The following is a 14,592-nucleotide window of genomic DNA, read 5'->3' as shown; positions in this document are numbered from 1 at the left end:
GGTGGTGGTGGTGGTGGCAGCGTGAGTCGTGGTGGTGGTGGTGGTGGCAGCGTGAGTCGTGGTGGTGGTGGCAGCGTGAGTCGTGGTGGCGGCGGTGGCAGTGTGAGTCGGGGTGGAGGTGGTGGTGGTGGCAGCGTGAGTCGTGGTGGCGGCTGTGGCAGCGGTGGCAGCGTGAGTCGTGGTGGCAGCGGTGGCAGTGTGAGTCGGGGTGGAGGTGGTGGTGGTGGCAGCGTGAGTCGTGGTGGCGGCTGTGGCAGCGTGAGTCGTGGTGGTGGTGGTGGCAGCGTGAGTCGTGGTGGTGGTGGTGGCAGCGTGAGTCGTGGTGGCGGCTGTGGCAGTGGTGGCAACTGCCGCGGGCATCAGCGCCGCACGCTCACCACTTGGTGGTGGCCGTGCTGGGCTGACAGATGCAGGGGGATCTCCCCCTCGTCGGACTGGGCATTGACGGAGGCTCCGGCACGCAGCAGCAGCAGCGACGGCTCCGCCTTGCCCTGCCACGCCGCCAGGTGCAGCGCCCGCATACCTGCCCCCAGAGTCAGGCACAGCCATGTTCTATCCACTGCTGTCGACGTCTCTCACGCCCCTGCGACGCCAGGGTCCCATTCTGCTCCTGTGCACGAGGTGAACTCATTGCTCCAACGTGGTGGTGGTGGTCGTGGCGGTGGGGGCGGTGGTGGTGGTGGTGGTGGGGGTGGTGGTGGTGGTGGTGGGGGTGGCGGTGGTGGTGGTGGTGGTGGTGGGGGTGGTGGTGGTGGGGGTGGTCCTCTCAAACAACCGCGTGACTTGATGTGGCTTGGGAAGGCCTCTAACTTAGCGGTGGTTTGAGAAAGGGCTATCAATAATCGTGATCATTATGTGCTGCGTAAAGAGGTAGGAACAGGGCCAGAGTGTATGTTATGATTGGGACAGAGATAAGACGAGGCTAGAGATGAGGTTCGGGACAGGCTTATTAGATTTGGGAAGTGTTAGGATTCGGGTAATGTTTGATGTTAGGATTAAGTGTTAGTTTTGGGTGTGTTGTGTTTGGTTATAGTCGAGATTAAAGCGAGGGATAAGATTAAAGTTGTGATTGTGTCTTAGATTAGTGGAATATATTGGTTGGGTTAGAGTCATGGTTAGTGTTGGGACTGAAGCTAAATATTAGGTTTAATACTAGGGTTATGGTTAGAATTAAGTGTTAGGGCTAAAGTTAGAATTAAGTGTTAGGGCTAAAGTTATGGTTATAATTGAGTGTTGGGTTAGTGGCACTTTGGGGTTTAAATTAAAGTCACTGATGCTAATACCCGTGCTATGGTTAAGATTATAATTAACTGTCAGGGTAAGATTAGGAGTGAGATTTGTGGGAAGATTGAGCTTGGGTTGGAGTTATGGTTCAGGTTTTGGTAAAGATTTAGGTTTTGGGGTAGTGCTTTGGTTGACGTTAGAGTTTGTGTTAGGAATCAAATTGGGATAGGAGTTGGGGTTCAGGCTAAAATTAAAGATAGGGTTAAGGTTGGGTTCAGGTTAGAGTTAAAGATAGGGTTAAGGTTGGGGGTTCAGGTTAGAGTTAGAGATAGGGTTAAGGTAGGGTTCAGGTTAGAGTTAAATAAAGAATTAAGGTTGGGGGTTAGATTTCCGGCTGGGGTTGTGACAATGTGTGGACATCAGTGCTCCTATACCAAGACCACCGCCAATTGCCACTAAGTGACGGTGACCACGGCGCCTGTGCCAGGCCAGGTGCGCTTTGAGGCCACGTCAAGTGTCCAAGGCTCGCTGACAGGAGGCCACTGGGCAGACCCGGGTGCCGTGTGTTGACTGACTGACATAACCGGCAGATGCCCCAGCTGTAAACCCCTCCTGTGACTCGGGCGCCTTTCCCGATGGAGTTCCTCCGTACCTTTGTTGTCACGCAGGTCCACAGCTGCCTGGGCATCGAGCAGCAGGGAGATGAGCTCCGAGTTTCCCATAAGAGCCGCATGGTGCAGCGCGGAAAACCTAGACAAAGATCACCCGCATAGCCTTAACAAACTGTCGGGGCAAGTGCTGTTAGTGGGCACACGCACACACACATGCACGACCCCCAATCGGCATGACAGACCACAGGGGAGAACGCTGCTAACGAGCACCTATTAGGGTCAGGATGACACGAGAGGGTGTCATGAGGCCAGCATCCATGCCTGGTTGCCCCTGTCTCCACATTCCCGATGTTCACACATCAGGAATGATTTGTACAGATTCTATTTGCTTCCCGCGTTGTGCATGGCTGGGAGTTGAATGCGGGTATCTGGAGGTCATACAGCAGTGTGCGAACGTCTGCAGCGTTGCTCCATACACACATGCACACAGAGACACACACGTCAAAAAAACAGGTACACACAAACATAGACAAAGATCCCCTGTATAGCCTTAATAGACTGTTCGGGCAAGTGCTGTTCGTGAGCACCTATGGAAGCCGGCACGGTACACGAGGGGGTGGGTGGGCAGCACCACGCCCGTTCGCCTTTGTCTCCCCAGTGGCGATGTTTACACACCGCGCCAGATACTCATTTGAGGCCGAGTCGTCCTAGAGGAGGCCCATGACCGGTTCAGGTAACCGTTACTGTTGTTGGCCGTGAGCAGGAATCGAACTCGGTTCTCCGGGTTCATAGCGCAGCGCGCTCGCCGCTACACTACCGCTCCCCACCTACACACGCGACAAAGACAAAGATCCCCCGTATAGCCTTAACAGACTGGAGGGGCAAGTGCTGCTAGCGAGCACATATGAAGGCCGCTACAACTCACACGAACAGACTCTCACACACAGGCACGCAACCTCCTTGAGTGGCGTGTCTGCCTTGGCGTACAGTGCTTTGCTCGGCCGGGTCTCCCTTCTAAAAAGAGACGATTCGGTCTCGGTGGGCTCGCAGCCGCTCACAAATAAGCAATGTGACTGATTGATTGATAGCGCGAGCGCTGTCACAACGGTTTACAGCGGGTAATGACGAGCGGTGAGAGAGGCCCGGCCCAGACCGCGAGGTGCCTCCAAGCACCCGGGCAGCAGCCCAGCGGCACAGCGCCCCGTGCCACGCGGGTTCAGGAGGTCGCTCAGGGTTCGATTCCTGACTCGGGCACCCTGTGTTTGTGTGCCTGCGGAGTTTGTGCGTTCTCCCCGCCGCTTGCGCCGGGGAGCGGAGCTCGCCGCGGCGATCCCGAAAGAGCGGCTTTTAAGGGAATGTCCCATTCATCGAGACGTGAAAAACCTACATCAATATATTTATATATATTTTAAACGGTATCATTGATTTTGTCCAAACTTTCCAAATGCAAGACACTGCTGGGAGAGTGTTCAAACTCAGTGTGGCTTCCCTTGTCGATAAGCAATTGTTATTATTATTACTACCTGTAGGGAGTTAAAAAATAGATATTGCCCTACGCAAAGCTTCTCCTGGTGAGCACACAATTGCACGTGACCGGCAGAGTCGCGTGTTTTGCCTTTAACATTCTATGTAATTATAATTAGCACAATACTTTCGTGTAATGTTTTACTGTTTTATGTGCCCAGATGCTGTGGTTAGCCTCGTGTTATGTGATGTTTCTGCCGTATTATTATTAGATGCAAAGAGTTGTTCTTATACTCCTACATGAAGATAAATATTTATTGGCACGGCACTCTTTCGATGAAAACCCTTTTCCCCCTGTACTTTAAGGCAAACGTCTGGAGGTGCAACTGTTCAGGGTGTTTAAAAAGCGATGGACCCAATTTCAAAGCGGTATATTTCACGATGGCAACACGTTACAATTGCACAAAAAGTTACAAACAGTTTCATGTGTTATCAAGTTTTACTAACCATTTTATAAATGCTCTATGTGCCCTCCACCTGCTGTACGGACAACATCGAGACGATAGTTGAATTCGTCCAAAACGCCTCTCTTCTCACGTTTCCCTCTGAGGTGCGTGGTCGCCCTGTGCTCTTCCCCTTACACAGACAGCCTGGTTCCTCAAATTGCCGGTGCCAACGACGAATGCTCTTTGACATTGGCGGATCAATGCCAAAACGCTGTTGAAACGCACGCTGCACCGCAATTACGGATTCAGTCTTGCTGAACTGCAGAGCGCAAAACGCCCCTTGTGTTGCGGGGTCACCGTCTTGCAAATGACTGAGGCTCGGGGCTGTTTGTGCGCTGGGAGAGGCATCGAGCTGTATTTATTTGAAACTCTAAGCCCCGCCTTCTCTCTATGCCCCGCCCTCTCTCTATGCCCCGCCCTCTCTCTATGCCCCGCCCTCTCTCTATGCCCCGCCCTCTCTCTATGCCCCGCCCTCTCTCTATGCCCCGCCCTCTCTCTATGCCCCGCCCTCTCTCTATGCCCCGCCCTCTCTCTATGCCCCGCCCTCTCTCTATGCCCCGCCCTCTCTCTATGCCCCGCCCTCTCTCTATGCCCCGCCCTCTCTCTATGCCCCGCCCTCTCTCTATGCCCCGCCCTCTCTCTATGCCCCGCCCTCGCTCTATGCCCCGCCCTCTCTCTATGCCCAGCCCTCTCTCTATGCCCCGCCCTCTCTCTATGCCCCGCCCTCTCTCTATGCCCCGCCCTCTCTCTATGCCCCGCCCTCTCTCTATGCCCCGCCCTCTCTCTATGCCCCGCCCGTTCAAGTGGTAAGAATTTCATTCATGGGCGGTTCGTGGTTACAGAGATATAGCGATTTCAAATCGGGTCGATCTTTTTTTAAACACCCTGTATAATCCAGTAGCTGTGTGTGTGACCAGATGTGTATACTTGTACAGATTGTGAGCTGCAGCGTAGTGGCTGGTGCACTGCACTACAAACCCGGCGATCCGAGTTCAATTCCCACTCGCGGCCAAAATCGGGTGTGCCTCCCTTAGGTCGACTCAGCCTCATTTTAGTGTCTGGTGCGATGTGTAAACATCAGTGCTGGGAACACAAAGGCGGCCGTGCATGGAGCTGGCCACCCACCCCCTCTTGTGCCGCGCCGGCCTTCATAAGTGCTCGTTAAGGGTAATTATGGGGGATCTTTGCCTAAATGCATGAACACACGGCACATGTTTGGGTGGGTTAGGGTTCAGAATACGGTGATGTTGCAACTGATCACACGACCTCATACACGCGCAGTGCGCTCGATCTTATTAAACATCACAATACCCCAGTGGTACCAGCCTGTAACAGACTGTTGGGGCAAGTGCTGTTAGCGAGGAGCGCCGATGAAGGTCGGCACAGCACAGGAGGGGGTGGGTGGCCAGAACCCCGCCCGGCCGCCTTTGTCTCCCCAGTGGCGATGTTTACACACTGCGCCAGGTACTAATTTGCGGCTGAGTCGACCTAGGGGATGCCCAGGACCTGGTTCAGATAATCGTCACCGGCGTTGGCCGTGAGCGGGAATTGAACTCGGCTCGCCGGGTTCGTAGCGCAGCGTAGCGCTCACCGCTACACCACCGCTCAACCAACACGCAGACACCACGCACGCACGCACGAGCCTTCTCGCACTCTCGATTTCCTTCAGCTCAGCAGCCCAACGTGGAACCCAAATTGGCGCTCGCGTCGGCTATCAACCGGGCTCCGCGTCCGTCCGTCCAAACGCGCACAACGGCCACTCGCCACCCTCCCACCAACGCCGTGAGCCGCTTTCACGGAGCGTAGCACCAGACCATCGCTGACATCAGTGTCAAGTGAGCGCCGGCCTTGGTCAAGGTGGTCAAGGTGGCCGAGTGTGCAGGAGGAGCGCACTTGCTTAATTCCAAGCCGGCGTGCCTGACGCCGTGCGTTTTGCCTTCCCGCCTAATGAGTCAGAGTCGGTACCAGCTGCCGATGCTGCTGATGTGCGCACACTCACACACGCGCGTGTGTGTGTGTGTGCATCAGCAGTACACACACACGCACACGTGCGCGCGTGTGTGTGTGTGCATCAGCAGTACATACACACGCACACGTGCGCGCGTGTGCGTGTGTGAGTGTACTGCTGATGCGCGAAGATGCGCGTGTGTGTTTTTGTTTGTCCGGGGGATATTTTGGACACGAGGCTTCCAGCCCCCGGGGCGTGGAGGGGTGGAGGGTGCGTGATTCGCATGCGTCGTTGCCCTGGGCTAAAGCACGCGTGCATCACCACCACCCTCTTTCTCTCTCTTAGAAGGCGAGAGTTAGCGAGAGTTGGAAGCTTCTCACGAGTCACCTCTGGCAGCAATTCAATGAACTGACGGCGATTTCAGTGGTCGAGATTGGATTCAACACCAATCCGGTTTTTTATCGTCTCGTTGGTATTGTTGATGGGGTTTTCTTTCCTGTCTCGCTTGTACACAGGCTGTTCACTCCAACAGCCGAAATCTAACACGAGCGTAGTTTTCACGTCCCATTCGCCTGCATTGCAAATAATCGATTTTTAAATGCGCAATTCGACGTCCGAATTGCGACCGAACGATCGGAACGTAGTCGATTATTCGATCCGTCGGTACATGCCCGCTCTGATCCAAACGCCAGCCAGATCGCAATCCTCTCCCTTTCTCACCTGAGGGTCTGGCGGTGCTCATCTCAAGCTGGCGGACTCGAGCCAGCGCTGGAAATTCCACAAAGTGTGAACTCAATGTATTGATCCCACAAGATTGATGATGATGGGGTGTGTTTGACCCCCTGTTGGGAAGTACTTGAGAAACCGGACAAGCTTCCCGCACAGGATTTGACTGAAAAACGTGTCTCGAACTCATTATTGAGCAAACAACATCATCGTTAGAAGTAACAATTGCCAATGATGCATTTCTCATAACATAGCCGGTGGAGCAGACACCCTTTGACATGAAAGCAGAGCCAGAGATCAATGTCACGAGGTGATCAAAGTCAACACTGCTGATGGCCAGCACACCTCACCTCATCCTGCCAGACGCCACAAATGTTGCTCGGTGGACAACCAACATCCCAGGTTCTGATCTTCCTCCACAATCGCCACTCTTTGGGTCTTTCCATTGCTACACAATTTAACCCGCCCCTCGGAAGACCACTCTCACCGTCACATCATCTGGCATCGGTTCCTCTTTCTGTGTCGCCCACCTCTGCAATCCCTGTCTCGGCAACCCAGCCCTCCTCCATCCTGCACGCGCGTTCCACCCATACCACCGATCGCAGTGTTAAATTAAGACGCCGATTTTTTTTCTCTCAGCACTGTACATCACCGCGGCGACCTTCGTGTCACCCTGCACAGAATCGCAGATGAGGTGTGTGGTCGAGCTTCTTGTGTGTGCATAACACAGCAGCACCACAGGGAGGGAGAGAGCGCGCGTGGGAGCGAGATGCGGGATCCATTACCACGATTTATCCTGCGAGCGAGCGAGACTGTATCTACAGACAAATGCGACGCCGTTTACGAGAGATTAATTCTCACATCTCCGGGCGTGCGCTCCACTCCACGCGGGAGACAATGAGCCCCACCTCCACCCCAATAATATGAAACTAAACCTCCTCTGCCACACCGCCGGCACGTGTCGCAGGGGTCCCGTAGCCACCCACGATGCCCCCTGGCAGGTTCTGGTGGGGTGTGGGTGTGGGGGGTGACACCGCGCCACGCTCCGTGCGACATCCTCGCCAACCGTGCGCTTTCGCCCAAGCGGACGTCGGCAGTGTGGGCACGAGCCGCCGTCATTCATTCAATCTCCTTCAGATTTCTCCCCAAAGTCATTCCAACTGCGGTCTCGACGTTCCCGTCGCGAGAGGGAGAAATGTCCTTTTGGAACTCTCCATAAACTATGAAAGAATTGTTTTTGTTTGTTTTACCAGGTAAGGCCCACCTGAGCTATAGAGCTCGTTTTCATGAGCGACCTGGCTATCACAAATGATAGCTCAGCGAAGTGGCTTATCACGTGGATCAACAGCGAAACACTCGAGATGCACGTTGAATCTAAACGTGGACGGGAAGAAAAAAAACACCTCTGTCCAACCAGCAACAGTTGGTCACTCGACAGGTTGCGTGTTGTGGGGTAAAGAGTGGGTAGTCATACCTCTAAAGAGGAGGAGGCAAAATACCCCCTGGAGACCCCTCCATCAGTTGCAGGGCTTCCCACGTTGGCGCCACGGTGGCGAGATGCTAACTACTTCACCTGGTATGAAGGACGTCGTGGGTTCGATCCCGACCTTGACATCTGTATGTTTAGAGTTTGCATGCTCTCCCCGTGTTCGCGTGGATTTTCTCTGGGGCCTCCGGTTTTTCCCTCCGCATTTAGAATCAACATGCGTTTAAAGAATCTGGCTGCTATAAATGTCCACGTGATAAGCCACATCGCTAAGCTATAATGTGTAGCCAGGTCGTTTTTGAACAAGAGCTTTATTGCTCAGTGGGCCTTACCTGGGAAAATGAAATAGCATTTAAAATATTTTCACAGTAAAAAAAGATAGTTTATAGCTTAGTTCATATTTTATGAGAGACGCTGTGACATTGCAACAGCAATGCACTGGGAGAACAAGCTCCTTTCTCGAAATGCCCTCACGCACGTCTAAATGAATAATCTGACAGATCGATGGAGGCCAGACGCACGGCTTAATGCTGCTGATTGGGAGACACTGAACACTCAAACTCTGGAGAGGTCCCTAAAGACTGACTTGGAACACCAGCAGTTAGCAGCTTCCAAAGTCTGCTCGCAATAATGCTCACCTCATCACCCCCAATTTCCCCTGGTGCATATGATGCATTCCATAGACGCGGTTTGGTGTGCGTGCGAGTGTTCGATAGTGCATATACTGTGTATCGGTGTGTGTGTGTGATTGTGTGTTGTAGCAGTGTGGGGAGTGGTAGTGCAGAGGTTTGCGCGCTGCCCTAAGAACTCGGCAGGTCGCGAGTTCGATTCCCGCTCAGGGCCAATACCAGCAACGATTATCTGAACCAGTCATGGTCGTCCCCTAGGTCGACTCGGCATCAAATGAGTACCTGGTACGGTGTATAAAAATCGACATTGGGGAGACAAAGACGGCCGGCCGTGGTGCTGGCCAACCCACCCCGTCGTGTGCCGTGCCGGCCTTCATCGGTGTTCGCTAACAGCACTTGCCCCAACAGTCTGTTACAGGCTATATGGGAGATCTTTGTCTTTGTAGCGGTGTGTGTGCGAAGCGGAGGCACAGGGGTTCATGCATCATCATCAGCCATTGTATATCCACTGCTGGACGAAGGCCTTCCCATGCCGTCACTATTCCCGCGTTCCAGTACGGCACACAAACCGATCCCATCGCTCCGTCTCCGCGGTGGATATTGCTCTTTTTACGCTCCGTCTCCTATGGCCGAGATTTACGCACCGCTCCATTAACCTGGCGACATTAGTTTGATTCCCAGCCAAGGCTAACATCATTAGCAGATGATATCTGATCCGATCTAGCCCCCTTCCCTCCCCTACTCCCATCGGGATGCATAGTGCCAGTTAGAATTTGTGTCAGACCTGGGGGCTGGGCTTCCAAGAGGTCAACTCAGCCTGCAATTATTACAGTAACACAGACAACAACACTCCTGTCTGTTCAAGTCTCTTTAACAATGCAGTTAATACTGGTAGGAACCACCTGGTTCCACCAGCCCACAGGGGATTATTGTGTACGTCCGTCGTGCATCCAAAAATGGGAGGGGTGGGGCTGGGTGGAGAGGGGAGGGTGAGGAGAGGCTGGGTGGGGAGGGTGGGGAGGGGCTGGGTGGGGAGGGGCTGGGTGGGGAGGGGAGGGTGGAGAGGGGCTGGGTGGGGAGGGTGGGGAGGGGCTGGCTGAGGTGAGTGGGGAGGGGCTGGTCACCCCGTGGTGCCCTTATAAAACTCAACGTGTAACCTACTCACGCCGGCTTGTGCCCACCCTCAGTCGGGCATATTTGCGGAATACACCACGCCGCCGTTGACCCTGGCCATTGACCGAGCAACCCAACGTTCCTACCAGCTCCCTCCGCAGGAATGTGTTGTAGTCTCTCTTGTGAAGGCACGTTGTACGTCTTTCGCACCGTACGTAGCCAACCGTGCCAATTCTGTAGTCCCCTGGCAAGTGCCTCGAGTGAATTAGCATCTCCAACGATGACCAACAAACGGTACGAAACAAACGAACGTGCAATGAGAGAGAGAAATAGTTTGATGTATATTTTGTGAAACCACTCACACGGGACGGCGATGGACACGGATTGTGGGGTCGTGAACAGCACCCCACCCCGCTGCCTGCCGTGCGCTCTCAGCACCGAACTCAGTCGGGCACCGCACGGAGGGGCTTACAAGGCACCGCGGTGGCGAGAATAAGTTAATTACCTCGCCTGGTATGCAGGAGGTCGTGGGTTCGTTCCCGACCCTGACGCCTGCTGCATATTTGGAGTTCGCGTGTCTCTCTCCGTGGCTGCGCAGATATTTTTTTTCCCGGGTCCCCCGTTTTTTTCCCACTCCACGTTTAAAAGGAACGTGCGTTTCGAATATTCTGGCTGCTGTAAATGTCCACATGATAAGCCACTTCATTGAGCTGTCACTCGGGAGAGCCAGGTCGCTTCGGAAAGGAAAAGGGCCTCATACTGTAGCTCAGTGGGCCTTACCTGGAAAATACCAAAATAGTTTGCTTTTATTATTTACAATTTATTATTATTTTTAAAAATATATTTTTTTATTGTGGGTTTTTTGCTTTTATTATTTTCAATTTATTATTATTTTTAAAAATATATATTTTTATTGTGGGTTTTTTGCTTTTATTATTTTCAATTTATTATTATTTTTTAAAATATTTATTTTTATTGTGGGTTTTTTGCTTTTATTATTTGAAATTTATTATTATTTTAAAAAATATATATTTTTATTGTGGGTTTTTTGCTTTTATTATTTGAAATTTATTTTTATTATTTTAATTTAGAATTTTTAATTCTATTTCATTATTTTCGTTTTCTATCTACGTGACTTTACCGAAAGAACCAAGAATATACTTTTAGTATAGTTTAGTTTACACCCGCAGCGCGGCGGCGGTAATCCTGATCTGAGAGGCTTTGCGAGAACACGGCTCCTGTTGTAAAGGGGGCACCGATTCACCCCCCCGCCCCCCCCCCCGCCCCCCCCCCGCATTCAACAACAACCTCCAACTCCAAAGCGAACACTAACCAGGTCAGTTGTATAACTGACCCAGGTTTTGGGTGAATTGATTGTGAGTAAAACCAGACCGTACCCCGCCGTTGCTCAGTTGCATCGGGCGTCAGTGTCGCGTGAGAACAATCGTGGAGGTTTAATCGCTGACACATCGGCGATTCGATAACTCAACAATTAATTGTTTGGATGAGCCAAGTTGTTCCGCAACCAGGGTTTCAAGCTACTCACGTCCAATTGTGAATTGGTCATTCTGCCACATGATCACGTGTCTTTAATTAAAATAGCACAGCGCACTAACCTTTGCACTACCACTGCACTACCGCTGCACTACCGCTGCACTACCGCTGCCCACGAAGACAGACAAAGATCCCCCATATAGCCTTAACAGACTGTTGGTGCAAGTGCTATTAACGAGCTCCTATGGAGGCTGGCACGGCACACTAGTGGGTGGGTCGCCAGCACCACGCCCGGCCGCCTTTGTCTCCCCAGTGGCGATGTTTACACAGTGCACCAGGTACTTATTTAAGGCTGAGTCGACCTAGGGGAGGCCCAAGACCGGTTCAGATAATCGTCAGTGGTGTTGGCCGTGAGCGGGAATCGAACTCGGATTGCCGGTTTAGTAGCGCAGCGCGCTAACCGCTACACCACAGCTCCCCACACACAGACACACACAGACCAGCAGCTACTGTGATATATAGTAATATAATATCGATGGAATTACTCCCATTCCCTGCATTGGGACAAATAAGAGGACACAGCCATGCTTGCAAGCTATGCTATCTGTCATGTTCTGTGTGCATCGACTGCTGCAGTTCCTGTTTTAACCTAAGCCGCTTCGCAACATTATTTCTCCCTTATTCATTGTTTTTAAGTTTCATTGCCACATACAAGCAATCAACCTGGACGTGCAAAGCAATGGCAATCTAATTACGCTCTGAAATCGGAGTAATATTTTCGGAATGGCCAGTGCCTGCCTTTGGAAATCTGATTATTAACTTCAGGCAAAATGGTCTCCCTGCTCAAACAAACAATGGAGCAGCGTCCATCTCATTGCCTACCCCTGCGCCAATACTGGAAATTTCACAATCCTATGGCGAGAAGCTATGCTTATTTAAACGCATGTGGTGGCCTCTGTTGACCGGTACTCACAATGTATCAGCCCCTGAAGGATGATGTGCTGATTCAACCACTGAACGACTGACTTCCCACAAAGCGTTACTTCACGTATCATTCCCTGACTGATGACCGGTTAAATCAGCCGCTGACCGCAGCTCTGAACTCGTGGCCTCCTGTGAGCCAAACGCGAATCCAACCCCAGTGCCAGCCGGCTGGCTAACCTGAGGATACAATCACACGAGGTGGGGCAGCCACTGTGGGTATCGCATAGGTGTCAGATACCCACGGCATGTTTAGACATGGCTAAGAGACCCCCCCCCCCCTACTTCCACCTCCTTCAGCATTCTGAACGAAAACCACGGTATTTTTGAGTCCACGTTTCTCTTCCTTTGGCAAGGTCACGTACTAAATGCTGATCATGCTGATGACGCAATCTTTAAATACACAATTGCGCACGAGCAGTCGGCTCAGTGCTGAGTCAACAGTCGGAACAGCAGTTGGGTAGATTTTAAATAATTTGCGCTGCAGCAGAACTCCGCTTCAGCTCGGTGGCTCAGCGGTAGTGCGAGCGAGCGCGCGGCTCGCAATCCGAAGGTTTCGAGATCAAATCCTGCTTGGGGGTTGACTCAGCCCATCATCCCTCCGGGGTTGATAAAAAAATGAGTGCCACTTTGTCGGGGAAATCAACAGCGGTTTCCCTACGGATGGACTCATCCCTGCCATGTGAATGCAGACTTTACGCCGCCGGCTCAGGCCTGCAAACAAGCAATGAGCATCGCTCCTCCGCTAGTTTGAGCATCACATTACTTCGACTTGAAAACTCCTTTCTCGTCTGTGACTTTGCGGTGGTCCACGTTTGTAATCTAACCAACAACCACCACCACCGGGAACAATTTGCTGGTGGCGATACCCCCAACGATCCTGGCTCGCACGACGGCCACTCTGCTCTTCAACCCCATAAGAGCAATGCCCAGCGGCACAACGATGAACCAATGCCCCCTTGCTTTCCACGTTGGCCCCACGGAGCTCCCCCTGCCGCACTGCATTAGGCAATCAGTGGTGGGTGCCCCCTGCCAGCCACTCCAGCACCCCCCCCCCTCCCCTCTCTCTCACCCCTGCACGGCCCGGGAGGCATACAGTGCGTTTGCAAAACATAATGAAGGCAAACGCTTCCATCTGGCAGCGGGGAACCGCTGCGGAGCAGAAGCGCGATGGCACATGCTCGCGGACGAGCGAGTGGCGGAGATGCCTGCTCGCTCCATGGCCATGGTGGCGGCAGTGATAGCGATGAGAGTGTGAGTGATGGTGGTGCTGATGATGATGATGAAGCTGGTGGTGATAATGATGTTGGTGGAGGCATTGAAAATGCTGATGATGATTCTGCAAATGTTAATTATAGAAAGAGTGTGGCATGATGGTTATGATGATGACTCAACAGAGCTGGCTCATTGCTCTTAAACACTCGTGAGCCTGCCCACCTAAATCACCCTCGCACCTTACATCACACATTAAATTAATATCTGTTGCACAATCAACTGGATCTAAATTAACCAAATGCTCCAGAACCACGGTGGCTCTGCTCAAGGCGCCTTGCGTAAGTTACGATGCAAAGCCGAACCATCGATCAAGAAGGTCTATGCGTTCACAGAAATGAGTGAACTTGATGAAGTCGTGCCATTCTCTACACGGTCCCCTTTAAGTGCAGCACATTTGGTGCATCAGTATGACCATCATCATCATCCAACAACGACGTTTCAAGGCATTAATCCCATCCCGGAAGATATCTGTGTCTCACTCCTCACACCCACTCACAGCTCACTGCTCACGTCGCTTCATCGGCACGAGGAATTCCCTTTTCCCCAGGAGCGATTCCTCAGCCCTGGTGAATGTGGGCGGCACTGGGAGCCAGGGGCGGTTGCCATGGATTGTTTTCTTCTGATTCCTGATATATCTGGATGTCAGATGCCTCCATCAATCAAATAACCTTCAATACCAATTCAAAACTCCACCGCCTCCGCCCCCACTCCCCGCCGCAAAAAAACTAGCATTTATCGCGATGAAATTTGACTGTAACGATGTTAAATATACTCTACTCATGACCTTTGACTGAACGTCCAAACCCTCTGTCGTAACACTGCTCCATCTCCACATGAGGACCGTGGACTCTCCGAGCATTGGTCGATGACCGGCGGTCAGGCGCCACCTACCCGTCTGTGTCTTGGAAGTTGACGTTCGGTTTCTTGGTTGTGCCCAGGAGCTCTGCGTGACAGGGGGCGGGGGGAGGGGGGTGGTCACACAGAGATGCAAGTCCATTAGCGAAACCAAGTTAACCCTGACGACTCTTGTTCACATTTGTTGTCAAGGCATGTACAGATCATTGATGTTGTTGTTTTTTTTATCACCGTCTCTCGATCGCTCCGATATTACCCATTGGCGGTTTCAGGTGAAGTC

The 14,592-nt window shown here is 52.3% G+C and overlaps 1 protein-coding gene across 5 annotated transcripts in view; it reads right to left on the bottom strand.

The window, feature by feature from the left end:
- Nucleotides 1-14,592, bottom strand: part of LOC144934737 (caskin-1-like) — a 151,011-nt gene that overhangs the window by 96,543 nt on the left and 39,876 nt on the right. For 4 of the 5 annotated variants that reach the window (XM_078860824.1, XM_078860832.1, XM_078860842.1 and 1 more), the window contains exons 2-4: nucleotides 14,349-14,400; nucleotides 1,877-1,974; nucleotides 378-523 (exon numbers count right to left, since the gene is read on the bottom strand). In XM_078860824.1, the coding sequence (XP_078716950.1) occupies nucleotides 378-523; nucleotides 1,877-1,974; nucleotides 14,349-14,400 (296 nt within the window). The remainder of the gene's footprint in view (nucleotides 1-377; nucleotides 524-1,876; nucleotides 1,975-14,348; nucleotides 14,401-14,592) is intronic. The other variant, XM_078860851.1, reaches the window with a different exon arrangement.

This window comes from Lampetra fluviatilis, chromosome 1 (genome assembly GCF_964198595.1).
Source record: "Lampetra fluviatilis chromosome 1, kcLamFluv1.1, whole genome shotgun sequence".
Classification (NCBI taxonomy): domain Eukaryota; kingdom Metazoa; phylum Chordata; class Hyperoartia; order Petromyzontiformes; family Petromyzontidae; genus Lampetra; species Lampetra fluviatilis.
Note: the sequence above shows the minus strand (reverse complement) of the source record. Positions and strands in the feature narration are given on the sequence as shown.